Source organism: Pempheris klunzingeri, chromosome 12 (assembly GCF_042242105.1).
Source record: "Pempheris klunzingeri isolate RE-2024b chromosome 12, fPemKlu1.hap1, whole genome shotgun sequence".
NCBI lineage: Eukaryota > Metazoa > Chordata > Actinopteri > Acropomatiformes > Pempheridae > Pempheris > Pempheris klunzingeri.
Genome location: NC_092023.1, coordinates 3,341,040 through 3,368,306, shown reverse-complemented (window position 1 = coordinate 3,368,306; position 27,267 = coordinate 3,341,040). Strand labels below are relative to the sequence as shown.

Below are 27,267 nucleotides of genomic sequence, written 5' to 3'. Positions count from 1 at the left end.
GACAGTTTCCAGGGGAACGATGAGATCGACGATGTGATGGAGCCCTGAAATAAACCTGAAAATCAAACCCCACGAAGCACGGAACAAACTACGTTCACAAATCTTTAAGATATTTTAATTCTAGTAAAAAAAAAAAAAAAAGAAAGATTCATACAAACGTCACCTTAACACAAAATAATAACATTACAAAAGCTGTTTAAGACATGTCACTGCTGAAATACACAGTTATGACACTTTTATAAATAACAATAAAATACCTGCTACAGTAATGAAAGGTAAGCCTCAGGAACATGAATGGCACCAAATTTCAAACTTACGTGTCAGCATGTTCATAGATGACAAAACTATAAATATTTTACTTCCTTAATTGGAATAAAATGACGTGAGAAAGAATGGGTATTGTTCGTTTATCTTGGGTGATACAAAATATTTGCTGTGGCAAATAGTTTTCATAAAGAGTGAAGTGCTCAACAGTCAAACTGATGCTTAAGGAACACCGGCTTACAGCAGCTCACAATCAGCTACAGGAAATCAAACTCACAGTCTTGTGCAGAAATGTGCCAATTTCAGATAAACTTTATGGTGAAATAATTCACTGAACATGGAGTTTATAGGATTTTTAACGGAACAAATAGCACCCAACCAATGTGCAGTGAAAATTTAGAGAGCGACATGCGATGAAGCAACACCAGGGGGCAATATGGGAAAATGCACCAGCCACACTGGCCAGAGAGAGAGATCCACACACACACACACACACACACACACACACACACACACACACACACACACACACACAGGAGATGAGTTCAAGGTGTTCAGATGAGTAGAAGTAAATGGAGCCAATTTTTAATTCTCTTAACACCATTAAAACCTCAATGCTTGTTCGAAGACATGTGAATGATAATACAAAATACCAACGAAGAGAATGTGATGGGATCTAGTTCTGTTGGCGGTCTGAGATCCCACGAAGGGCGTTAGAAGAGGTCCGTTTTCCACGACAGAGAGAAACTGTAAAGATGAGATCTTCCTGAGAATGGCTGTTTGCTCCACATCAGCTCTAGACTGGTGCCTGCTGTGACGCTGCATCACGTCAATAGTTTGGCCCTTTGCTGTAAGGATCCCGCCTCATCATGCTACCATAGCACATGGATGGATCACACACCCCAGGCTGACCAGGGATGCCAGGATTACCACTTTTACCCTCTGCTCCATTTAGGCCGGGGGCACCGGGCTTACCTGGGGGACCTGGCTTACTGTACCCCAGGGGACCCATTGGACCTGTGGAGATAAAAAATACTAAGCCATGACCAATTCAGTGGACACAGCAGTAAAAGGTGGCATTAAATGTCTCACAGCTCTCTGTAAACAAGGTGAATAATTAGTGAAACTGAATAATTAGTCACATTATTTACCTGGAGGCCCAGGTGGCCCTTGGTCTCCAATGGTGGTTCGACCAGGACTCCCCTTCTCACCTGTGATGCCTGGTTCCCCTACAAAGACAGGTGTGCTTGAATCCTGCAAAACAGCTTTACTAACATGCAGGTGATGCTGGAGCTAGTTTTACCTTTCAGCCCGTTAATACCAGGGTGTCCCGGCTGACCGGGGCGGCCTGGCTGTCCCCCGGAGCCAGGAAATCCAGGAGGACCCCTGAGTCCCTGGAGCCCAGCTGGACCTGGAGGACCAGGAGATCCAGGTCGGCTTTGACATCTGGTACAGCTACTCTGCTGGTTGCTCAGCAGCAGTAACGGCATCTCAGCTAGGATGATTGACAAGGAAAAGATTCCAGATGAGTGAATGACACGCACAGAAACACGTCATCAGCCAACAGTGTGTAATTCTACTCACACTGAAGAATCTCTCTGCAGATCTGCCGGATGTGATTGTCAGACATGTCACTTGCCTGGAATACAATCCACTCCGTTGTGTTAGTCGACAGCAGATATAACGTCATAGTGAAATGATGAACAGTGATGTTGCTAGCACAATATGTAGCTTCACATACAGATCTTCCTTCAGGTCCAGGTGGGCCAGGTGGACCCATGTCCCCGTGCAGCCCTCGGGGGCCGGTTGGGCCTGACGGACCCGACTGTCCAGGCCGTCCCACTTGACCTTCCTGACCTCTCTGCCCTGGATCCCCTGCTGTCCCTTTCTGGCAAAAATACCACCTCAGTGTTAGGAACACACATAACAGCTCAGGCTGGACGGAGGTTTGGTGATTCATGTGCTCAGGTGAACATACCTCTCCCTTTAGTCCCGTCGGACCACTGGGCCCCTGGTAATGAATAAATCATAAATCATAAAAAACTGGAAAGCATTCACAAAACCACTTCTCTCTGATGAGGCTTCACAATCCTCAAAATGAAAACTTGAAGTAAGTCCAACTCGTGACCACTGACTGGGTATGAAAGTGTTGTAGCGCCATCTGTGGGCTAAATAGCATCACTGACATCAAATTTCAGTTGTAGTTGCACTTGCAGGTATTCAGGAATTATGGTAATTTATTTTAAGTCCTTGCTTATAATAGGTCACACAAATATGTATTTTAAATGGTAAAGACTGGATGAGGAGTGGTGGAATAATAAATGTTTTGCAAAATGATTAAAAAAGTAAAAATTCATTGTTTGTGAAAGTGCAAATGACTCATATGGATGAATAAGATATGGATTCAGAGGAAAAGTCATGTTGTTGCTAAGGAGTTATGAGTGAAATGCTGACTAAATGGCCACATGGTGGCGACATCCACATTAAAAACATCCTTCACGTGGCCACTTTTACAGGACATAATCAATAAATTGCATATTGAATATATTGTCCAGGTTTAGCTTAATTTGCAGACCATTAAAAGAAAACAGTTTCAAAAGATCCAAACTATCTGATAACAACATCTTAGTGATTTCATCCTGCATTTTTGTGTCGGTTTGTCTAAAGTCTTCGTCATAGAACAAAGCTGATGAAAAGAAACTCACATGTCCTCCTGGTCGACCGTGCTCTCCTTGTTCACCTTTCATTCCCTGGTGAGAAAATCACTAACTTAATGCGACAAAATCATATGAAGTCAGCGTTCCAAACACTGGTCTTTACTGTGTGTGCAGCGTGTGGCATTGTTGATAGAACTGCAGGTCAAAACATGATGACTGGTGCGTATTTGTGGCCGTTTTTATGGGTGTTAAAGTGTTTTAAATGCAACACATTAACACCCATTAGGTTCGATTACATAACTATGATGCCGCTTCCTCGTTGCATCCCAGAGTGCATTTTATTTTCATGACATAAATTTGATCCAGCTGAGTGTAATGGAGAAAACCATGTTAGAAGTCAGAGTTACTATTTTAGATTAGTATGACAGAGGTCACGATCAGAGAATAATCTGCTTGTAAGAACTGATGGCAGTGTCATTTTGTCTTACCGGCTCTCCTCTTTCACCTGAATTTCCTCTTTGTCCCTGATTAAAAATAAAGACATAAGTTATAATTTAATGGTACATTTTGTCACAGGAAAACAAACACACATCGCGAATGATTTACACAAAAAATATATTGCCACAATATGTCCTTATTCTTTATATCACAGTGAGAACTTTTCACATCTGCCGTATTTAAACCACTTTTGTACAAACATCCAACAATGACGTGTGATAACAAAATCGCTGAGAAAAGCTACAACAGTTCTCTAAAACCTGGTTCGGATGGAAGTTGAACCATCAACTGTAATATTTGGCAAACTAACACTTATAAATACACAACAATTAACATACAGTTTATGTTTGAGCAGGCTGGATTAATGTATGAATATATAAATCCTTTATTTAACCAGGTAAAAATCTCATTGAGATTAAAATCTCCTCCCAAGAGAGAACTGGCCAAAAGGGGAACATTTATATTGTCGCATCATTAAAAAAAAACACAAACAATTCAAATAGACAAATAAATCTGTCTTACAATACAAGGCAGTGTTACAACACTGGCATAGAAACATTACAGTGGAGGTACCTTGCTGCCCTTCAGGCCTGGCATGCCCGGGTGCCCCGGCTGACCGGCTCTTCCTGGTTCCCCTGCACTCCCCTTTAATAGTATTCAACGTAACACCAGTTATTAAACACACTTAAATTATATAATGTTGGACATAAAACTGTGAAAACTTTGTTACATTGTGAATAAATGTTTACTCACTCGCAGCTTTATTAATTCAATGCATTATTACAGTATTTTACATTAGGAGTAAAGTCACCTGGCTCATATTAGATTATTTAAATGGAAACATACCAGAGGCCCCGGTGTTCCTTGTATACCTGGACTTCCGTTTTCGCCCATATTCCCCTTGATTAAGAAATAAAATATGTCTTATGCTACAGGAAACACAACATTCAAACCACAACGTATCATTGACTGGACTGCAGCATACTTTCATGAGGTTTTGCAGCTTGCCGTTTAATTGTGTCTAGTCGTATGCTTTCTTTTCCAGTTGAACAAACCTCAGTAATTGCAGCCTGAAGCTCAGCCATAAAATCAAAGTATTGCCTGCCTGTCCATAAACTAGGTTTTCACTTGTGTGCCATTTACCAATACACATTGGCTTGTTAAAGGCCGATCAGCTAATGAAATGTGATTAGGAGACAGAGCGTCCAGACCAGACAAACCCAGACTGCTTACATTTCCACTAAAATTCCACTGACGAAAGCAGTAGAGCCGGATCATCGCCTAATTTAGCACGGCCGGTGTGGCCAAGAGATCGTTACTTGTGCTCAAGTGTATTTTAGAAAAACAGTGACCAAACAAAACAGCTTTCTACGCATTTAATCTGCTCCATGGTTAGAAAGCTTCAAAGATTTAACATGAACCCAACTGATGACACTGTGTGTTGCTATGTCTTTTGTGTAGGCTGCACGATAACGCGTTTGTAAAGTCATACAACATCACATCACGCTGATCCACTGTAGTTGCAGTTTAACTGAGCTTGGAATCGACTGAAAACATGACATGACTTGGCCTGCAGCTTGATGATTGCTAATGCCAGCTTGTGTGCTGTATTGACTTTTCTGGGTCACACTTTGAGCTCAGGGATGCAGAGAGGGATAAACTCACATTGTGTTTAGTCATCATTTATCCATTTTAAAGACTGTATTAAATCTTTTTGTTGGTAGGTCATTATTTCTGCTGGCTCAATCGTTGCTTTGCATCACCAACAATACAGCTGTTTGGAGAAGCTCAAGGGGAATTTTAAACCGGCATAAATGATTACCTTGGGTCCAATTGGTCCTTTTAAACCAGGTGCACCAGGTAATCCCATCTCACCCTACAGGAGTGAAGAAATTGTTTTTGGTAACTCTTCAGATTCAGTATGAACGCTTCGGTGCGCACTGCACCTTTACTCAAATAGTCCAACAGCTGTCAACTTACAGGCAGTCCAGGCAGTCCTTTGAGGCCCCTGGGTCCTGGCAAACCAACTTCCCCCTTAGAGGAGAATCATGTCAGTCAAACAAGATCATAGAAATGATGCCAAACCATCAGTTACATTAGGAACTTGCTCACCTTTTGTCCGTTCAGGCCTGCAATTCCTGGCAAACCAGGCATACCCTGGGAGCAAGGAAACAGGTTTTATTGTATTGTAGATCAATATAATTAAAAAAATACAGCTCTTGACATTGCAATGTTTCTGCTTGTCTATTAATCCAGCCCTGAGTAATGTCTCATATGCAGCAGCATTATCTACTGCAAGACAATGTGTAATAATATTTTTAATAAAACCATGATTTCATATGATACTAGAAACAGGTTCCAGTTTACATCCTTTCACAGTAAAATACTCACGTCATTGTGTCAGTAATAATTGTTTCCAATTACTCAATAAAACCAAGCGACTGAACTGACATAGTGCACCAAGAAATGTTAATCCTCCTTAGTTATGGTTGGCAAGTTGTAAACACGATATAATCATTTCAAAAAAGAATATTTCATTTCATTTCCTTACTTACTGACACGACCTTGTTCTGCGCAGCAATACAGCGCTAAGGTTTGATCTCTGTGTCAAACTACACCATCTTTAGATGAGTCGTATGTCCTGCAATTGAACTTTGCAAACATGTTTTATTTGCTCATAAATGTAAAAAGTAGTTGCGGTTTAAATTGGACTTGGAGAAAAAAGAATGAAAGCAAATACAAATGTCGAAATAACAGAGTTAATACTCTGAACGTTTATGTGGTTCAAAACATGCAGAAAAACTACCCTGGAACGCCTGTTCAGTTGTTCGGTTTAGTTTTTTTCTTTTTTGTAGATAAATGCTTGCAGAAGCTTAGTGGTTGCCTCAGACTGAAGTTTGAGTAACTTATGCACACAGTGAATAGATTAGACAAGCAGGCAGGGAGACAGAAATGTAGAAAGAGCCACCCAGACACCCGCACACTCAACCTATAGGTGAAAAACTCTTTGTCTCGGGGCCATTACTGCAGAGCCAACTTCATCGTGTTTCAGCTTGAGGATGTACAGTACAACTGCTGTCTCTTTGGATACACAGCAAACTCTTTTGTTCTGGTGGGGAAAAATGGCTTCCAGCCTTGGGAGCAACTGACTCATCTTTTGTAGACCCATCACAAACTTTTGGACAACACTTATAATCATGATCAGTGGTGGCTGCCCAGTTGAAACACTTTCTTCCTAAAACAGATTTGCCAGAGCGCCACAGCATTCCCTCAATGAGTTACTCTCACTGAGCCTGCTCGTTACATAACAGGGTTATCCTGGGATGAACTACAGGGGAAATACCCCTAATTTACTAGCTGTCAGGGGTACTCTCTGTTCTGCTGACAGAATGTTAATACGTTGCAGCCTTACTACATGAAAAAAATATTATGCATGCAAATCTGTGTGATCCATAAAATCAGGTCTTGTACTGTTTTACTCTCCTGTTACTTACAGCATTATTTCATGTCAGCTACAGAATTTATTTTAATAGAATTTGTCTGAGAATAAATATGCAGACTGTAACGTAAAGTTGACCTTTTCTTGCTTCAAAATGCATTGCTGAAGAGTTCAATCTTAACACAATATGACAATATTGTCCAAATAAAGTTAGCATTAGCTCAAACAGTCTGCAAAATACCAAGCATGTACAATGAGTAATGTGTTTACAACTCACAGGATGGCCTTCCCTTCCATCAACACCAGGAATACCGCTGCTCCCAGCTTCTCCCTTAACACACGGGGAAAACAAAAGCATGAATACATGAATCTAAATTCCTGGTGATGAGCCATTAACTCGACACATCCTGCACAGCATTGCTGCATATGTTTTGCTGTGTCATGATGAATGTATTAAACAGGCATCTATCTTAACCATGAAGAACGTCTTAAGTGTTTACAGAAGTTGTCAAATGGGGTTTGGAAAAAGACAGGGGGGACACCGGCGCTGTGGGACTGCATTTCCATGGTTGCCAAACATCAACAACACAACTTTTGGGAACAGTAAAGTCTGTTAAGAATGTGCACGCTTGGCCGACCTCATGCCTTCTATTATTCTGCTAATCTCTGAACGAGCTTTGTGACATACTGCTCTGCACTGTCACAGCAAACAGACCTTTTGACCGGCTTGTCCTGTTAGTCCATCCTGTCCGTCTCTCCCAGGTAGGCCCTGAAATCAGAGAAAGGGACTTAACGCATGATTATAATGTGAGCTCTGGCTTTGATTCTGACTTGTTTTATACATACAGGTTCTCCTGGGTAACCTGGTGGCCCAGAAGGTCCCACACTTCCTTTTTCTCCCTGGAAATAGTTTGACATTCAGTTAAAACTGTTACATTTCTCGTATCATATTCAGTGACTGAGCTGTTAATTAGGATTTTCTGCACCCTTACCACTTGACCAGCTTTTCCCGGTAACCCTGCAATTCCTGGAGATCCCATTGAGCCCTGAAAAAAGAGATTCAAAATGATAATCAGATGTGATCTAACACTGTTTCCTACCTTCTGTGGTCAAAGCTGGCCAGCTTATCTAAACTTCTCAGACAGTGATGAATCTGCCACTCATTTCTAGCGAGCAAAACATTTAAACAGCTCTTCATCAGTCTGATCAGGAGGCAGAAGTTACACAGTCTGGAACAGGAGACACTTCATAGACTGATTGTTAAGTTGGCCTGGTCACAAATATGCAGTCAGTGTTTGACATCAGTCTTGTTTTCTGGGATAGAAAATGAAATTAGCAAATATTTGGACTGAGACTTGAGGGAGGAACTTGTTTCACTGCATCATTCTGGCAATTTTAGAATTGCACTGGTTGACCTAAAACTAGATGTTGGTTAAGTAACTGTTGAACGGTGCCAATGGGGGGAATGATGCGTCACTGCTTTTTCACATTTTCAGGATATAAAAACAGCATTTGAAACCAGACAGGGTGTTGCATCATTTGTTTTCTCAGATTTGCACTAAATCATTCAAAAATCTAATTATTTCAGAAGGGAGCATATTAGTGTACAGCGTGAAACCAAATAATGTATTTATTTATGGTTGGCTCAGGGACTTTTGTAGGTGACAACATTTTTATTGTGGCCTCATTTTGCGAAAATATTTTCTATATAAATATACATTTCAGTAAAGGTGTAGACAGTTTCTATCTTTCAGTTTGAGCTGAATGTTTCTGTGTGTATCTGTGTGAGCTTAAAACATGGTCAACATAGTTTAGGTATTGTAAGCAATGACTGGTATGTGCAGGAATGACTTGTGTAAAGTAGATGAGGAGCTCTCACTGGCCAACATGTTCACTCCTCAGACAGATTTCTGTCACATTAATGCCGTCAATGTCGTTACAGTGCTAATGAAAGTCAGAGATCAACAGCACAGACTGGTTGAGCACATAATTAACGATAAAATGTTCCTTCAAAGGTGATGAATGACTGTGGTTATGAACAAGTACCACAGACTGTGAATACACAAACTAAGCCAACTTTTGGCAATGCGTCTAACAGTCTTTCTTCCTCTCGTGTCCTTGAATTATGTACCTCTGACTTAATTTAGCAGACATCTCATGTTTCCGTTCTCTAGATCCTGTGCCAGGAAAATGAGACTACACCCTTGGGTGGTCGTACAATATGGGAGCAATTTGGAAAGGTAGATGCAAATGTGCTTATATTAAAAGAAAGTCTTATACTCTGCAGGATGAGGATTCCCTCCAACTTTAAGAGAAACTCAAGTGGCTCCCTGCTGACCTCTTGGTCCTCAGTCATTGTTCTGTGGGATCTTCAGCTTTCCTGGAGTGCAAACATCTCTTGACCCAGACATGAGGGAATTTTAGTTACTCAGACAGACATTTTGAAACGTTTTCACTTGGCCACTATGAAGAATAATTTAAAGTTGAATGCCAAATGGCTAGAGATTGAATTGTGGAGGAGCCAAAGGCACTAGAGCTCTACTGTTTCATGCTTTACATGTTTTTAGCCATGGTAGCAGCATGTAGCAGCACATCTGTATGAATGATGATGTTGATTAATTTACTTTCACCTCAGGATGAATTGTAATAACTGTATTGATCCACAGCATTGATCAGGTCAACATTTTAATCTGTGCAGTACTTTGGTTTATGACCAAAAACCTGGAAACTAACTCGTCATCCTCAACTTGTGTTCGTGTTTAGCGCTCTTTAGCAACTGTTAACCTGCTAACATGCTAAAACTAAGATGGTAGACCTGCTTAACAACAACATGTGTAAGCATTGCCATTGTGAGCACGTTAGCATTTAGCTCAAAACACAGCTGTGACTGCAGAGGCGCAGTCATCTTGTTGATCCTGTTAGCCGTGGTGGTTTAATGTGACTGCGATGTGTGTGACCGATCAGTCTTTCTGAGTCACACGTGTTTGTGTATATAACTTTATGTCATGCATTAATGTAGAAGTCTTTCCTCAATATGAGTTCCAAGGATATGACTTAATGTCCAGAAACCGTACTGATCTTGTCAGAAAGAAACTGTCTCATACAAATAATTTTATTGAAGGCATTCTGAATTTAAATTGACCACGTTTGACGTGTGGTGTGAGAAAATATACTTCATCTACCATATGAATGCTTAACCTATTTGTTGAACGTACTGTATTTGGCAGCGGTCTTGCTTTGCCATGTAAGAACGGATGGAAAATCACTGGCACTGCACCTAGCTGTCATCTCATCATTCATGATGCCTCAGACCATTACACTAATTAGATGTCTAATTATAGGATTTTAAAAGAGTAGTTTGATGGACCAGTGAAAGCCATGATCCTGTCATGCTTCGTGTATAACTGGGAATGGGACCAGGATCTTTCGCAGGGCACTCCCTCATTGTGTTCTCTGTCTTTGTGTTTTTGTATGGTTAGAAAGTTAAGAGGATTGTCCAAACTCCAGTAAAAACTTAATATGATACATCCTGGACATGTAAGTGAAGCCATGATAATGGGACAGATGGTACAGGAGGATTCGCTCCAGGTGCAGACATGTGTCTGAAGACAGCCGAGACGGTTTCAAAATGACATTAACTGCTTGAATTGTTCTCCACCTCGGCCAACTGGCCCCCTGCAGTCACCCTGATTACAAGGTGGGAAGATAGGACAGAGGTGAGGCAATCTAGAGAGGATGCATTACCTCACTGTACCTCAAAGTAAGAAGTTCAGATGAAGATCAAAGTGATCAGACCAATAAAAGCTGGATAAAGCTGTATGGCTGTCGGGCTTCTGCTCCAGTCTTCTCTGACTCTGGTTGAAAAGACTGTGATAACAGCTGCTCGTAACACGCAGCATCAACTGCATCCATGTTTTCTATTCTGTCTGACCGAACAGTGGGAGAAGCAGTTATCCAGCCAAACCACTCACTGTGGACTCCACCTGTACAAAGTGTATTTGCTAACATCTTGACATTGTCACCTGATTCGGTCTGGGTTGTCATCTGTGTCTTAGAGGGGCGGGCACTGAAATATTATGGGGTTTTCTTTTTGTTGCTATGCTTTTCCTTACTTCACATGTCTCAGCAACAAGAGGAACAAGACAGACCCCTGGCTCCCTAAAAATAGCAAAGTCAGTCTTGACCTTTCTAAGGAAAGGGCAGAACAAAAGTCAGGAAATATGAACACATTTAAAAAGTCTCTGATGGCCTTCATGCGCCCTCTGAAAAGTACTCGTGTCCCACAGTATACTGTGGGAGCTGTATTTTCTACTCTCCTAGGAGATCCGGCTTTATATCCATAACATATGGTTTCTAGAGTGATTGATGCAACAATGTTCAAACAGTTCAAGTTGATGTGTTTAGCAGGGATTTCCTGTTAATCCTACATTTGCTCTCATAAAACGAAGATTTACCTTGACAATTCAATGTGTGTTTTGTACTTTTTCTATGGAAATCCTCTTATCTCAGCTCTTGTCGCTGACTTTGCATGCTTGCATTACATTTTAGATAAGTAAAATTGAACCACATCTAGAGACTATATTACTGAGCAGAAATGCAGACACCATATCAGAATAATCAACATCACCACCTTCTCTCCTAGTTGTCCTGGCGGTCCTGGTAAACCTGGCACACCCCTCTCGCCCTGAAAGAACAGACTTGAATAACCATATTGCTCACAAATTAGTGTTGCAGCACAATAAAAACACAGATTGTGCCACGAATGTGCTTTTTGACCTTCCTACCAGAACACCCGGCCTCCCTTGCTCGCCTTTGTATCCAACCGGCCCACGTTGACCCTGTTAGAAGTAGCAAAGGAAGCCATCTTTAATTGTTCTGTTGTTAATGCTGAATTCAGTTTAATGTGATATGCTCCTCACCTCTACTCCTGGTGGACCTGGCAGCCCTGGACTTCCTCTAGTGCCAGGGATACCCTTAAAATAAAAGAAAAGAAACAAAGCAGATACACACATTTGGTCAAACATATGAATCCCCTCAGCTGTGTGCATGCTCTCTAAGTGGTTCTCGGCTGTGGGGTGGCCACTTTCTCTGAGTTTTTGATCATGCTGTAGAACATGTGGTTCACGTTTGGTTTGCATCGCACAAAATCACCACCATGCGGCCACAAGTGACACAGTCAGAGATGTTTTTTTTTTTTTATTTACCCATGAAAAAAGTAAGTAAATAAGCATATTTACGGCTGTTTTGACATTCTGAAGCAGTCCTGCCCACACAGCGTTACAAACAGAAACTGTCCCGATGTCACGGACACGTTCACTCATTTGGCTTCTTGCATTTTCTCAGATGCTGCTGTTACAGTGCTGTTGGCGGTTATGTTCTGTATGTTTGTATATTGAACTATGTAGTACTCACAGGCTTACCATCAGCACCAGTAGGTCCAGACTGACCGGGCTTGCCAGTGTGTCCTTGTTCTCCCTAAAGAGGAACGAGGTAATTCAATCATGTATAACTGAAACAAGTCGTTTGTACATCTTTGATGATCATGCACCCGCAAAGCATGCATAAGTTAATCCATTTAAAACGTCTCTGGTAACAATGTGCCCTCTCAGGCGTAGAGTGTTGATCTAATTCATCTATAAAACATGCTGAGTAAGCTTGTTCATCTCCTGTGAGATGCTCTGGAGCACCATGTGGGGTTATAAGGAACATCTGCTAACCAGCAATGGTCCCAGCCTTTTGGATCTATTAGTATAATGTAGTAAAAGTACAGCAGCGATTCTATAAACACAAACATGCCTCAATCCACGTGTGTTTAACTAACAAAGAGTTTGGTTGCTAAGGTGATAGCTCTCTGAGGTCCTCGTGTAAAGGCTTTTATGACTCGGGCAGCTATTATTTGGTTGATACCCTGTGATCAATAAAGGCAAACATGTAGGTTTTATTCCCTATTTTGGTAATTTTCCATCCTAACCAGTGTTTATCTCAGGCAGAGGTCTGGTTTGCTTTAAGCAAACAGTACAGTACAACAGGCTCTCACAAGATTAACCTTTCTCACAACGACAAGCTACAATTTGCATACTGGAGGAAAGAGGCTATTTGGTGCTCCATGATTTGTTAAATGAAAATGTGTATTTAAGAGATAAAAGTGCTAAAAACCACATCGTTTGTGGTGCAAAGGAAATCTGTGTTTACGGGCTGTAATGACTGTAGTTGGATTTGACCTATTGGTAAAATGCAACCTCATGTGCACATCACAATTATCCAACACAGAGAGCACCATTACCAGCGCACATTTCCACAAGGCTGCGCTGCAAGAAAGAGCCATTTAGGGTCTTTGTCATTCCTGAGCTTACACACAGACCACCGTGGATAAAGATTAAGTTATTTGCTCTTATTAGTATACCACAGGTTTAAGTTAAGTAGCAGTTTTGCATTTCGCTCCTGCAGGATCTACTTGCTTGTGGCGGTTTGTAGAGTATATAAAACAACAACGTGACACAAGACAAACACTGTAACTGACCTTTATTCCTGGAAGTCCAGGGGGTCCAGGAGGACAAACACACGGTTCTTGAGTTGGTTCAGTGTAATCAGGACTGTTGGAGCACTGTAATGAACAAAATTAGGCTCCAGTAGACAATAGACAAGACCAGAGATACACACATACAGATGTTATGCATATTAGAGCTGTAGCTCCTAGCTGATTAATCAAGTAGTCAGTAGAATTATCTGAAACAGTTTTAACAGTTCGACTATTTTCAGTCGGTTTTTTTTTAAGGAAAATGCCACAATTATCAGGTAACCACTTCACAAATGTAAATATTCGTTGGTTTCCTTACTCCTCCATGGTTGTTTCTTCACTATGAGTGATTTTTAATGGTGGATGGACAAAACAAACAGATGAAGATGTCACCTTGAACGTTTCTCCATTTACTGGACTTTCTCAAAATTATTAATTGTCAAAGTTTATAAACTGTGTGTGTGTGTGTGTTTTCTGATTAATTAATACGTTCAACATTTTTTAAAAATAGGTTTACCATTTTCATCTCTTTACTGCTGTGTTCATAATGAACCTCTGTGTTACTACTGTGCACTGTAAGCCATCTTTATTTTTACATCAAATGCAGTGAAACTTTGCACTTAAAAAGAAATTAATAACTGAACTCTGGGATTTCATTGCAAATAAACCATTGAAAAGCACGTGTGGGGGGGTATTTGGCAAGCATGTGTAATTTCATGCCTCTCATTTTGTCTCTTTTGATATTTTCATCCAGCAGTCTCACACTGAAGATAATAATTTGGAGCTGGCCTTGTGGTTACAACAAATTCTAAAGCCAGCAGACAATGAAAAAAAAAAAGTTTTGAAATGTTTGAAAATAAAAAGTTGAAATTAAAAGGTTTGAAGCTGAGCCATGCGTCCTCCTCCAGGAAAATGTTTTACGCATAAACAGATGTGACTTCGAATGAATATGCTGAGTTTATACTTTCACTACACAGCACACTGTACTGATGAAATATGAAGAATGAATTTTATGCCTTGCAGTGCAAGGAGAGGAGTGAGCCGGTGATGAAACTGTACGGTGCGTTGCAGAGCTGAAACAGATGTGGTCGGACAAGGTGAGAAGGAGGTGAGAAGGAGTTAGCTTTGTTGCTTTTGGAGCGAACAACAAGTGCAGAGCCAAGCGTGTTCTTGTACTTACAACTCCAGGTATTTCACACGCAGTCTCCCGGTTGTTCTGCTCAGGGTCACAGTAAATGCGAAGTTTCTGGATTTCAAACTAAACAAAATTTAAAGAAAGAAGAACATGTTGTGAAAAACACAACCTCCGCTGTTGGAGAGTCCAAATGAGCCAACAAAACAAACAAACTGTACTGTAGAGGCAATTGTGCATTGAGTTCAGTTTTATCAGAGCTTTGCTGCTAATGAATATAGCTGGAAAGATAAGTGCCCTCAGTGGGCACTGAGCAGCTACATGTTTCCAGACCTCCCTCAGTGTTTGGAAGTGTTCTGCAGTTCTCTTTGGTATTTTGTTGATGTTGGTGGTAAAATGGCTCCAGAGTGTCGCATAGACTGTTTCACTTCAGCTACCACGTGAGCAGAAAGATGATCCTCACGTGTGATTTACAGTATTTCCAGCCTCGTGATAACGTTGGTACGATTGGAAGCACAGATCAATCCAAAACAACAACGTTTCCTTTTTCTTAATGCAAGTGGTGGCTTTTATTTGGGTTTAAGCATGATAAGAACGTCTGTTCTGGTCTGACGGTTCATGCTAATGTGATCTTATTTAAAATTGCATTGTTCTCCATTCTTTCAACAGTTCACTGACAAAAATCTGTTTCCAATTATCCAGAAAACGATACTTACACAAGTACATTCACTTGGTTCACTTAAAACTATATGATCCTTGGACCAGCACACACAACAACAACATCCACTGCCGAGCTGTGTTTCATGTTCGTATCCACAGCTGCACTGACGTGTCAACATACCGGCTGGCATGTGTGAATGAATTATGTTCTTTCATCTTAAACAAGAGTTTTTCTGCACAGAGCCTCTCCTATTCTGTCATATGGTATGTAATATTTATGTATATTATAACCACACACAACTAGCTGTACTAAGGACTCTAGTTTGAAAAATGGCTGCATTATTTGATTGTAATTTATTTTACATGTATTTTATTCCATTGACCACCATCATGGCCACAAATGCAGCGATGCCAAACCTGCATAATTGCTTACATGTGTTTTTTAGCTGGTCAAGTTGTGCTGTTGTTTCATAATTAAAGGTGTTGCATCATATTGACAATTAGAATAAAAGGATGCATTGTGCAGAGCGCAGTTATTCTTCTTTTCCATAATGTTATTATTACATTATAATGTTATATTATGCTTGCAGGCATGTATTTGCATCAATATTAAAAAGAGTGGACACTATATAGCTTTCTGCAGAGCAAATTACCACACAGCACAATTATGATTTATTACAAATACAGCATTTTTGGCACAAAATGTGCCAACTGAGACAAATAAAACAAAGATTAATAAGGCCTGGTGGACAAAAGCTAATTTTTGCCAAGGATTTATTGTCCACGGAGTTAAACATGTCTCGCAGGAGGCAGCAATAAACTGTGCAGTGCCGTGTGATGCTGTTTAAAACATACATCAGTACTGAGTTCGTTCAACCAACCATTAAACAAACAGCTCCCTCTTTCTGTAGTCATGTTGACGTATTGCTGGATCTGGGAACCAAACAGCATGTATTTTATGAAAACAGGCTTGTTGATCATAATAAACTTACTGGCACTGTCGTTTCCTTCCTGACATATTTTCCAACTTGGGTTTTTCCATTTATGAAAATGCCGACAGGGGGCTCCAGGGGAAGGGTTTCAATTTCCAGGTCATCAACGTAAAGAGTAACGTCCTCTTCAGTTACCAGCAACCGCAACTGGTGCCATTCCTCATCGAACAGCTTCTTTTGTCATAGACAAGTAGTAGAAAATAGTGATTAATGTAATGGCACATGCTGGCAGAGTGATGATAAAGACACTGAAATAGTCTTGGTGTCTGTACATTGCTGCAATTGTTCAGAGCAGGAAGCAGGAAGAACTCCTGACAGTTTGATGTGATAAAACCTACAAATTAGTTAAAGTTATGAAGCGTTTATTCAAATATTGCGGTATTTTAGGAACAGGATGAGGATAAAAGAATATAGTAATAAAACGTAACTACCACACAATCTATAAAACCTTGTTAGGTAATAATAATGTGGGTTACACAGCATCCAGTGTCCAGACTGAGACTCTTATGATCCAATGATGGAAGCTCAGAGAGATAATCAGTCAGATCGATACGTCTTCTGTTTCCTAGACTAACAACTTGTTATGTAACCGTACTGCAGGTGTCAATTAAAATCTTCCTTTGTCTATCTAAAGGAGTTTCTTTGTGCTTCTTCTTCAAGGGCAGGGACATGATCTGATCAGTCCTACTTTTGTAGAGACAAAACAGATTTCTGAAGCTCTACAGGCTTATACAAGCTGTACCGATGTGACAATAGGAGGATTGTAGTCGATTTATTACATAACAACTGTTTTGTGTGGTTAAAAGAAAATAAATCCTGGATTTAAAGTGTACTTTACATTTATCACCTGTATGATGCAGTATGTTCAGTTACAAGCATTCATACTGAGGCCTTATGGTGTAAATGCATCAATCAGACTTGTAAAGGTGAAGTCCAGCAATTTAGCAAAGCACTTTCATAAAGTTGGGGGACTCTCAGGGGGAGCATTAAAATAAGAATATCAAAAATAAAGCAGAGGAGATATCACAGCTTTTAGTTTCTAGCATTTGTCAAGCTCTGAAAATACTAGATCCTATTAATTTCACGTGTCCCTACTCTTACCCACATCTTTGAAGCTCCAGGCTCTCAGTTTGTCTTGTTAAGGGGAGTTCATAGAAATAATGCAGAGGGTTACTTTACCCTTGTCGTCTGTTGTGAAAATGTGACTGTTTGAGTTCCACTTGGTGCTTCACTGGTCGTAGTGAACTTGACGGTGCTGTCCAGTCCATTCAGAGTCACCGCCATCTGAGGTCTCCCATCACGCGTCTGGATTCTCCACACGTCCCACTCCTCTATAGCCACCGATCCTTTATACCTCAGCGTGGCCACAAATACATATGATGGAGGCAGCCCATCAGGAAAAAGGTTCCTGGACGGCCAAAAATAAAAGTCAGTCAACTTGTGAATATACTGGTGACGGTCAAGAAAGAGTAAAAGATGATTACCGTGTAGCTTCACTCAGGTCAAGGCGAGATGTCACTTCATAGGCCCTACTGCCATAATAAGCCCCTTGTGTCTTCCTTGCTTTTTTAGCCAAATTTAAATGAAGCAGGATATCAAAACCCTTCTCATCGCGGGAATCTACAGGAATTCTTGCTGGACAAACAGTCTCTGTGCCGGACAAACAAAGAGGAAAATAGACAGACATAAAGAAAACACTGATACCATCATGAAATAACAGTTGACCTCATAATAATTGAGCAGAAGAACCCTTTTTGCTCCAGACATCGATCAGCGGTTACTCACCTTCACACAGTTTCTGTCGTATGACCTGTATGATCCTGGAAATAGCTTTGTAGTCCTCAACAGAGAAGACGTAAGTCGAAAATGGCTTGTTTGCAATGTCCTTCAGCTCGGCCGCCTCTGTCTCTGACCCAACGCCGATTGCAAACAGAATGACTCCTTTTTTCCTTGCTGCCTCTGCTGCTTTCAGAACCTCATCTTGAGACTTCCCATCTGTGAGGACAACAGCGATTCTGGAGACGCCCTGTGGGCCGCGCTCAGAAAGGCCAAACAGTTTGTCTGTGGCAAACTTAATGGCTGCCCCTGTCCTTGTGTTCCCCCCCATGTACTCAATGGACTCCATCGCTTTGATGAGGTCTTTGGTGGAGTAGAACTTCCCCAGAGGTATCTCTAAAACAGGGTCATCGCTGTACTGGACGACTCCAACCTGCGTAAACTTCTCTCCAATGTTGAAGCTTGTTGTTATGTTGACAAGCCATCGCTTTACTATCTCAAAGTTGACATCTTCAACACTCCACGAGCCGTCTAGAATAAAGACCAAATCACATGGTGCGGTCCTACAACCTGAAGGAGACAAGAAATAAATAATTACCAGTGTAAAAAGATGGTGTCAGTAACAGATAAATCACATCTAGTTTGGTGGAGTACATTAAATAGAATGCATTTACAGTACACAAAATCACCTTTTCCAGTTTTTAATTTATGAACAAGCATAACAAAGAGTGAGAAAATGAAGACAGAAGCACTCTTACTTCTCATGTCTTCATCTTGAGCTGCACTAAACAAATGGAGAAGCATGAAGCACAGGCATCTTAAGACACAATGCATGGATGTCGCTTTGTAACCCATTATGCAGCAGTACCAAGTTCCAATTGTGCACCTACAGGGAAAGGGAAAAACATGCTTTGTATTGCAGGGAAAAAGAAAAGGACAATGCAAGCATTTGTGACATCTGCTCCTTGTGTTATCCTTGCCTTGACAGAAATTAATGCCTCAGACTATTGTTTTTCCATTATTGAGATATTTGGTCGCCATTTGCTTTGGCCCGTCATCTATTCATTGGATTTAAGGCCAAAAGCTTAAAACACAAAACCATCCCACTAACTGCAAACCCACACCTAAGTAATGTTGCAAGGCTCTGTAAAGAATGTAAAATGTAATTTTCATAATTCAAACAATAAATGATTCAAGCATTGTATACACATGCAAATTAGCAGCAGTTTTGCATTGAGGTCATGTTGTCTTAATGTTAAGCTCTGTGTAAAAAGTGTATGACACAAGCATGACAGCAGGAACTCCATGCATAAATTCACACTGAAAGCAATTGTCGTGGTTCATTTCAGACATTTTCTTCATTCATTTTGATGCTATTTGTTTTTTGGGTTAGGTGTAACGACTCAACGGTTCATATTCTGGTTGAGGTTTTTAAAACTAAGCCATATAAATTATACAGCGCTGTTACTTTTTGTTTTACAGTGTGAATTGGACATGTCAAAATTCAGCTGTGCGCAGTGTGCACACATACAATGGGACTTGGTGCAAAGAATACTGAATGCATTGGACAACTGAGGACATGACACACAAGAAAGTCTATTCATTGTTTGTGGTAATTAAACTAATTAAGTCAAAGTTAGAAGAAAATAGAGGGCAGATTTGAGGTATTTTTTGGCCACTTGGGGGCAGTGCAACAACAATATTCATTTGGAGTGGTGTCACTGTCCACCTAGTGAATGTATACTCTCTTTTTAGCTCTGTTTTTGGTCCCTACCAGCTCCAGATAAAAGTGTTTTTTACTTCTTAAGCTGTTAAATGTTCCACTATGTTTACCAGCTAGTCACTAACAGTGTCTGTCTGTTTGGTGCTGGACAGGAAGTGTGCAGTCGCTTTTGTCAGGAACGAACCAAAACAGTAAAAAGCCACTGAAAGTCACAGCACATCCTACGGGGAGGACCAGTAAGGAGGTAGCACTCCTGATCAGCCACCTGCTCTGAATATGAATGGCATTACTAAAAGTCTCTGGGGCTATCCAGTGCTAATCCCATTTGCCCATGTTTGCTTTTTCTTATTCACTTCCTACCTCCCACTGCTTGTACCACTAAATTAGACTCTGATCTCTGCATCCATCCTCTACACTCTATCCACACTCCATCTTTCCAACCACGCTGCACAGCCTCCGCAGCCTCGGTACACCTAAGCATTTTCCTTTCAAGCCTCATCGACCACATCCTCACATGGCACTGTCAGCTTTACTAAACAAACAATTCACTGAACCTCTGACCACAGCTGCCCTTAAACCACTGCTCACTGTTTCCTGTGGGATTATCAGCTGTTTCCTCAAATCTGCTGCCATTTGCCAATCTCTGCCCACCCTGGGCCCAAATACAATATGTCTGCCCAGAAAAGCTTCACTCCTACACTTTTCCTCCCTCTTGGATAAAACCAGTTGTACAACCGTCCTTCCCATCAGCAGATTAAGTAATTTTAACCCGTTACTGTCTTGTGCTGGTAAAGCACTTAAAATAATTCTGTCACCAAGTGTGTCAAGATTATTTTACACTCAAAACACAAAATGTTTCAAAACATTGGCAAGTCTGAACATATGGGAAACTGACATATTGGGAGGATGTTAGCTAAACAGTTTGAACATATGATTTATCGCTGTTGGTTGATGTCCAAACTTTCTGCTCCCTCCAGCTCCTCTAGATTTTTTTTTAATTCACGCACTATGCCAACTCTTCTAAAACATCCTCCTTTGTGCTGATGTTTTACCCTACAACCATTTGTTGCCTGACAGATTGACTCAATCTGTAATGATTTCACCATGCCCAGCCCAGAGGCTCCCTGCTCGACACCACATCTACCAGATATGTCCATCTAGCATCCTAACAGCAAGTTCAGCTAACAACAAATGACGCAAAAGTCATTTGTCAATTAGCAAAATTATTCCTTCAATGCTTTTTTTTATTATTTAGCAGCTAAAACTTAATTACAGTTATGGAAAACTGAGGTGAAATTCATCTTGTATGTTGGTTTATGACCAAATTGCTGCCAAACTAACAACTTTCCCATCAGACTCCGCTGTGCTTTGTGTGTTATGCTTATGATTGCACGATTTAATGCAAATGTTAGCATGCTAATAGAGCCAAACTAAGATGGTGAACATGGTATAAAAGCCAAACATCATCATGTATGTAATATTATTTGCATGTTAGCATGCTTACATTAGCATTGAACTAAATGTCATGGCTTTAGACTTTTAGACCACAAGAGGGCCAGTTCTTTTGAACAAATGACCAAATCTGCTCCCATTAAACTCAGATTTTAAGGAAACATTGTCAAGGCAAGTGCAACACACACTTTAACATCGATTACTGTCAAATACAACATCATGGCATGTTACATACGTGCTATGGACTGTATTTTGCAAGTTTCTATCAGTGAACACTAATGTCATTGCATGTGGTGCAAACAACATGTAGCATTACAGTGGAGCACAATGATGGTTATGTTCATGCTCATGGAATTAAAGATGGGATGTTAAGAGCCAGGTGGAATAATGAAAAGAGTTGTATTTACATCAGGTGATAATCAGCTAGAGAGTTGCATGTGAGCAGACAGCAGACATTTTATCACATATTGTCTCAAATAATCTTTTTTTACTGTAGTTTCCAACATGTGAAAGAAAGAAACTGCTGACTTCCTAAAAGGAAGCAGTTGTGAATGGAGACCAGATATGCCGCACAGAGTATGTGAAGCAGGACTTATGGAAGGAATTTGATAGGAAGGAACTGATCATACACCTTATTCATGGCTGGTTCTTATCTTGACGCGTGAATTTCAACGAAACAGTCTCTAGGATACAACCCTTGGCCTACCAAGTCCTTTTATTCCGGTGCAGCCAACGAGAGGTCACACTCTTTAACATGACTGCATTTTTCCACCATGTAAACTCAGCGCTGAAGCAACACAGTTGAAGGAGGCGTCAAGCTGCCATAGTTGTGCAAGCTGTTTCTTCAGAATTTTTCCCCACTAGAGAGCTGGAGGAGGCTGTTGGAAAACCCCTTCATTGGCAGCGTCCAGTCAGGATGACTTTCCCCTCGACTGACTTTCCCCAAACTGAGTGTTTCTACACCTCTGCTCGAGCCACATGGAATTCATTTACACCATCAGACAGTGAAATTCCGGCCGTGGACTGTGACCAAACACATGTAGTCATGATGAAGGGAAGCAACCTTCATCCAGGAATAAAAACGCAACATTACGCGTGCCATGCTATAACGCTCGGAGCTGGAATGCATGCATACTGCAGCAGAATTAACAGGTGCACTTGTGTCGATCTGCGATGTTACCGGGGTTCAGACACTTTGCTGCTCCGGGTTTTGGTCGATTGTGTTTGTATAAATATTTAACAAACTTAAAAAGCTTGAAGATGTTCTAGCTGCGACTAAAACTACCACATGACATTAATTCTGCACGGAGCCTGATGTTTGTCGCACCACTTTGCAAACTTAATAAAATGTATGTGAGACTTTCAGTAGAAGTTTAGGTCCATCTGGATATGTTGTTCAGGAAGCTGCTGAACAAATGATTTCTCACATTTCAAGAGAACATTTCACTTGTTCAGGGTGGGCGACACTGAGTCATTAAACAGACTTTAACCACAGTATCAGACCAGAGATATTGTGAGTAACGTGTTATACTTTGGTTCAAGTTTATAATTTTTTGACTCACTGAGCTCAGAAAGAAAAAAACAGGTTATTTTATTTTTGTACCTGTAGTTTATCTCATGCAACTGCAGGCTGTAGCAACACTTGATCCGTTGCAGTTATAGTTATCTGCTGTAAATTTGGCAAAAGGAAGTTGTTTCATTCCAGAAACAATAACTGCTGTTCAGCATGAACAGTTGCCAAGATCAGGGGAATTTATTGCTGCCAAATTCTTCAAGCAACAAGGGAAAGCTAAGCCCGATCAGTTCTCTGTAGAAATCTGCACAACTAATCCCAACAGTTAAATAATGTCTTGTAAAACATTCGCTCGGTAGGAGACCACCACGTCCTCTTTCAGGTGCTTCCTATATATATTTTCTACTCTAGTCACAAAGCTTATTGTGATTCACTTTCACATTTGTTAAACGGTATGAATACAATACATGCGGTGCAGAGGTGCTCTGTGCAGTATTGCTGCACAGATTCAAGAAATATGAGAGAAAATCCTTTTACGAGAAGTGAAAATGGCCAGGAAAAATGATTCCATTCATTCTTTGCATGACAGTAGCACAAACAAGGGACTGATAACTGAGCTTAATGTCTTCAATATGTAACTGTGTGAGCACAGACTCTAGGACACTGCAGTTAACGTTGACACAGTGCTAAACCAGTGTTACAGTGTCACAACACACTGAAAAATTAATCAAACACAGTGAAATCAGCCCAGCAGCTTTACTTTAATGATCAAAAACAGCCTCCATAGAGACCAGCACTCTGAATTTAGCTCTCTACTGGTAAAAGAAATATGACAGTGGCCTCTTCATGCATAAAAACACACCCAGAACAAGACAGAGTTTCTAAAATTCAGAAATACAACAAGTTGCAAGTGAACAAAAAGTTACCGGTAAGTGTCCAAGCCCTTGAGTGAATTCCCGTTAATCCTCTCATTGAGAGCCAGTGATCAATACTGTTCACAGCCCCGGGTTAACAGAAACTGAATTGGGGAGAAGTGCACATGTTTCTCTGCTGAATGAAAGCCTGCCCTTTCCAGCAGCTCTCTCTCCTCTGTTTCTGTCCTTCTCCCCCCACCCCACCCCACCTCACTCCGGACTTTTACTGGCCTGCAGCCACCCTCAATTACCATGGGTGGAAAGAGAAGCAGATAAGGAGAGCATGAAATAGTGAAGCAGACAGCCCATCTCTGACAGTCCAAAAGGAAAATAATAGTAATGAGCACAGCCTCCTTCCAAGTGTTGAGGCTTTGGATCGTGTGTGGGTTGCTAGGGGCACAACCAGAGAACATGGAGTTTTCTGGATGTGGGACAAGCGGCGGATCAGCCAACAAGTTTCAGTAAACAGAGACCCACGTACTGTACCCTTCACGGTACCTTCAGCTGGACGGGAAGAGCCCAGCGATGCGTTAAGACTACTCACTTTTGAAATTCCACCTCATCACCCAGCAGATTATGTTCTACAAGTCAGCAATGAACAAGGTGTGAAAAGCTACTGCAGCGCTTTGCCTGCACAAACAGCTGGAAGTCGTTATAAATGAAGAACTGAATCTGCTATCTGCAGCGCAGGCTGATCTCAGTTTGATCCACTCTTAACAAGTTCTATCATGTTTGTGCTCAGCGGCAGCCTGCTCTGCATCAACTAATAATAGCCCCAGTGTTTGCAGACTCTCAAGGTCTCTAAAGGCTTCGTACCAAGTGCTGCATTTAAATATGATTGTGAGGTACTTGTTTCAAATATTGTGCCACTTTCTTCTTCATTTATCAGGCAGCCATAGCACTAATTATCTAATAATAATTAGATTTTACATACAATACATATGATCATCTTGTAAAATCAGGCCTTGTGAAAGTATGTAGAATACTGAGAAATGCTCCTTACATGCTAATGCATCAGAAATTATAAATACATCTCCATAACAAGAACTTTTACTTTTGTATTTCTAACGCATCTTTACTGTTAATGTCATAACATCGTCTTAAACCACCGCTTCCCCTTCGTCCTTCTCATGCACTGAGCCAACATAAATCATCAAACTGTGCTGCGCTGAGATCTGAACGGCTCGTGTCAGGTAGTGCTAAAGATGTCGTCACGCATCTTCTTACGCTGAGTCTGAGCAGCAGAGGGTTCCTGGTGACGGCCTGGTTGACCCTGAGCCTCAGCACACTCTGGTGGATCACACCGGCAAATACTGAGTTAGTGTTTGGATCCTGGGAGTGGCCATCCTGCTGGTGAGAGTAGACTTTCCAATGCTGAGTAACCTTGTGTCTCTATAGACCGGCCTCTGGTTTGTAACCAACAGGAGGTGCACACGACGGAAACCCGGAGCAGAAAATCTGTGTGGTCTCCCGTGAGAAGTCTTCTGAGGCCTATACGTTGATCAATACGACTATAATCAAATCTGGAAATGTGACGTGGGTTATATTAAAGCAGCGAGCTGATCGAGATAAGACATAATAAATATGTTATATTATATAACAGGACACTTTGTATTAGATGCCACACTTTGAATTCCATCCAGTAAAACTGCAGCAAATCTGATGTAACTAAAATAAAGTGTCAAACTGTCGTGAAAACAGATTGAAACTGGATAATCAGACCAATTTGAACAAATGTGCACTTTTATAATGCTGATGCACCAGGTAATGTCAGGACACACACACTGACTCGTGAAGCTATTTAATAGTTTTATAGCAACTGATGACTACAAATTTTAGAACTTTATAACTTGTTGATACCAAATTTGCCTTCAGGAAATCATGTGGGAAAAAGGCAGATCAAAGACACTCTTAAACCAGTGAAAAGCCTCTTTTCTATTTGGCTGTTCATAAGTGCTCCCATGATATGGCCCCACAGCCTCAGACAAAAGGAATAAAGGCTGTTAAACAGATTCCTGCATTGACCTTTCAGTCTTTTTTCCCCTCATGATCACCAGAGGACTGTGTCTGTACAGGACTCAGCCTCGGGATCTTTAACATTTATAGCTGCAAGAGAAACCTTTTCTGCAAGAGGGTGAAATAAGTCTGTTAATAAGCCAAATGAGTCAAACACTTAAAACAAACACGCAATTGGTTTGCGCTAATAAGAAAATTGTACGTACTAATAACGAGAAAGCAAATTAGCCAGAAAAAGTAGATGTCATCCGCCAACCGAGCCGCATTTCTCCCACTGCCAGCGTGTTAAAACGGGTGAGTGTGGCAGAAAGATGTCAGGATAGTTAATGTTGGACTTAACCGCATCAGCACTCTGCTCACTTTCACTTCTACAACACACAATAACACATTTGGCTTATTACTTACATTAACTAACATTTACAGTGCCTGGCAGTTGCTCTGAAACTTTTTTTTTTTAAATAACTGCCTGAGGACAGCATGAAACCTCCCTCTGTAATAACCCCGGATTCTGTGCCACCGCTTTGAAGCTCTGCCGTACTGGGTTGGTTTAATCAGCTCACATGCATTAAGCCGTATTTATCATGATCACTTGTATGGTTTGCCACAGAGATAAATAGTGAGCATGTCTGAAGCAAGTGATTGAGCCCAGAGAGCAGATTCAGAGGATAATCGTGAATTAGTAATAGTTTCCATGACAGAGGTGGCCACAGCATCCAGAGCAGCATGGCACACATGATGCTGCCGTCGCAGGAGGAGCGCAGGATGACGATCTGCAGCCGATGGGAGCAAACGAATGTGAGCCAGGAAAGACAACGAGAAGAGCCACAAGCAGAGTTTAGAAGTTCCCTTTAGACGAGTTTCTCCGTTAGATTTGAGCTGTGGAAAACAGGCATTGTCTTTAGTCCTCACCCTCCCACCAGGGAAATGCCCTGGACAGGGCGTTGGTCCACTGCACGGCTAATACAGAGAGACAACTCATACCCTCTGGCGATTCAGAGTCTCTACTCCACTGGACCAGCAGGTTTCTCAGCTGGAAAGTCACATGGGCCAGGAATCAAACCGGCTCTGTGTTGCTGTGAGGCAACAGCGCTACAACAGGATGTACCAAGCCACCATGTGGGAAACACTGGTGTTTGTGTCGCTGTTTGTTCTCATCACTACAACAACTGTTAAAAAAACAGAAAGCACAGGTTGTCGCCCATTAATTTCTCTGTTGACAGCTAAACTCATGTGCAACCACTGAAGTCCAGTGATACTACAGGTAGGATTTCCACTTGAACTTCCACTTGATCTTCATGAAATATAAAAGACAGAGCTGCAACGATTAGTCAGTTAATTAGTCGTCAACTATTAAATTAATCACCAACTATTTTGATAATCGAATAATCCTTTTGAGACATATTTTAAAGGAAAAAAAATCCATACTCTCAGATTTCAGCCTCTAAAATGCAGATATGTTCTGTTTTCTTTGGGCTGCTGTGACAGTAAACTGAACGACTTCTGACTTGTGGACAAAACAAGACATTTGAGGACGTCGCACACATCATTGATCTGCATTTTTTCCATCTTCTGGACCAAGCAACTAATCAGTTAATCAAGAAAATGAAGTTTGGGAACTCCGGGACCTGGTGCCAGCGGTGGGAGTGTACCAAGATGCCCCAGTGATTTTGTTGCTTTTGGCTCGTTATGCATACTTAAAAAAAGTTTTTCAGCT

At 41.1% G+C, this 27,267-nt stretch overlaps 1 protein-coding gene across 1 annotated transcript; it reads right to left on the bottom strand.

Annotated features, from left to right (window-relative positions):
- Nucleotides 1–164: 164 nt before the first annotated feature.
- Nucleotides 165–23,784, bottom strand: col21a1 (collagen, type XXI, alpha 1). Its single transcript, XM_070840812.1, has 29 exons — nucleotides 23,550–23,784; nucleotides 18,694–18,821; nucleotides 17,945–18,505; nucleotides 17,644–17,809; nucleotides 17,339–17,567; nucleotides 16,160–16,333; nucleotides 14,556–14,633; nucleotides 13,379–13,462; nucleotides 12,271–12,333; nucleotides 11,778–11,831; nucleotides 11,643–11,696; nucleotides 11,489–11,542; nucleotides 7,851–7,904; nucleotides 7,705–7,758; nucleotides 7,574–7,627; nucleotides 7,136–7,189; nucleotides 5,532–5,576; nucleotides 5,400–5,453; nucleotides 5,242–5,295; nucleotides 4,266–4,319; nucleotides 3,993–4,064; nucleotides 3,410–3,445; nucleotides 2,970–3,014; nucleotides 2,243–2,275; nucleotides 2,006–2,152; nucleotides 1,849–1,903; nucleotides 1,568–1,759; nucleotides 1,416–1,493; nucleotides 165–1,281 (listed from the first exon to the last, which is right to left on the bottom strand). Exons 2-29 carry the CDS (start codon nucleotides 18,788–18,790, stop codon nucleotides 1,094–1,096), a joined length of 2,883 nt encoding a protein of 960 aa, XP_070696913.1. The 5' UTR covers nucleotides 18,791–18,821; nucleotides 23,550–23,784; the 3' UTR covers nucleotides 165–1,093.
- Nucleotides 23,785–27,267: the final 3,483 nt, after the last annotated feature.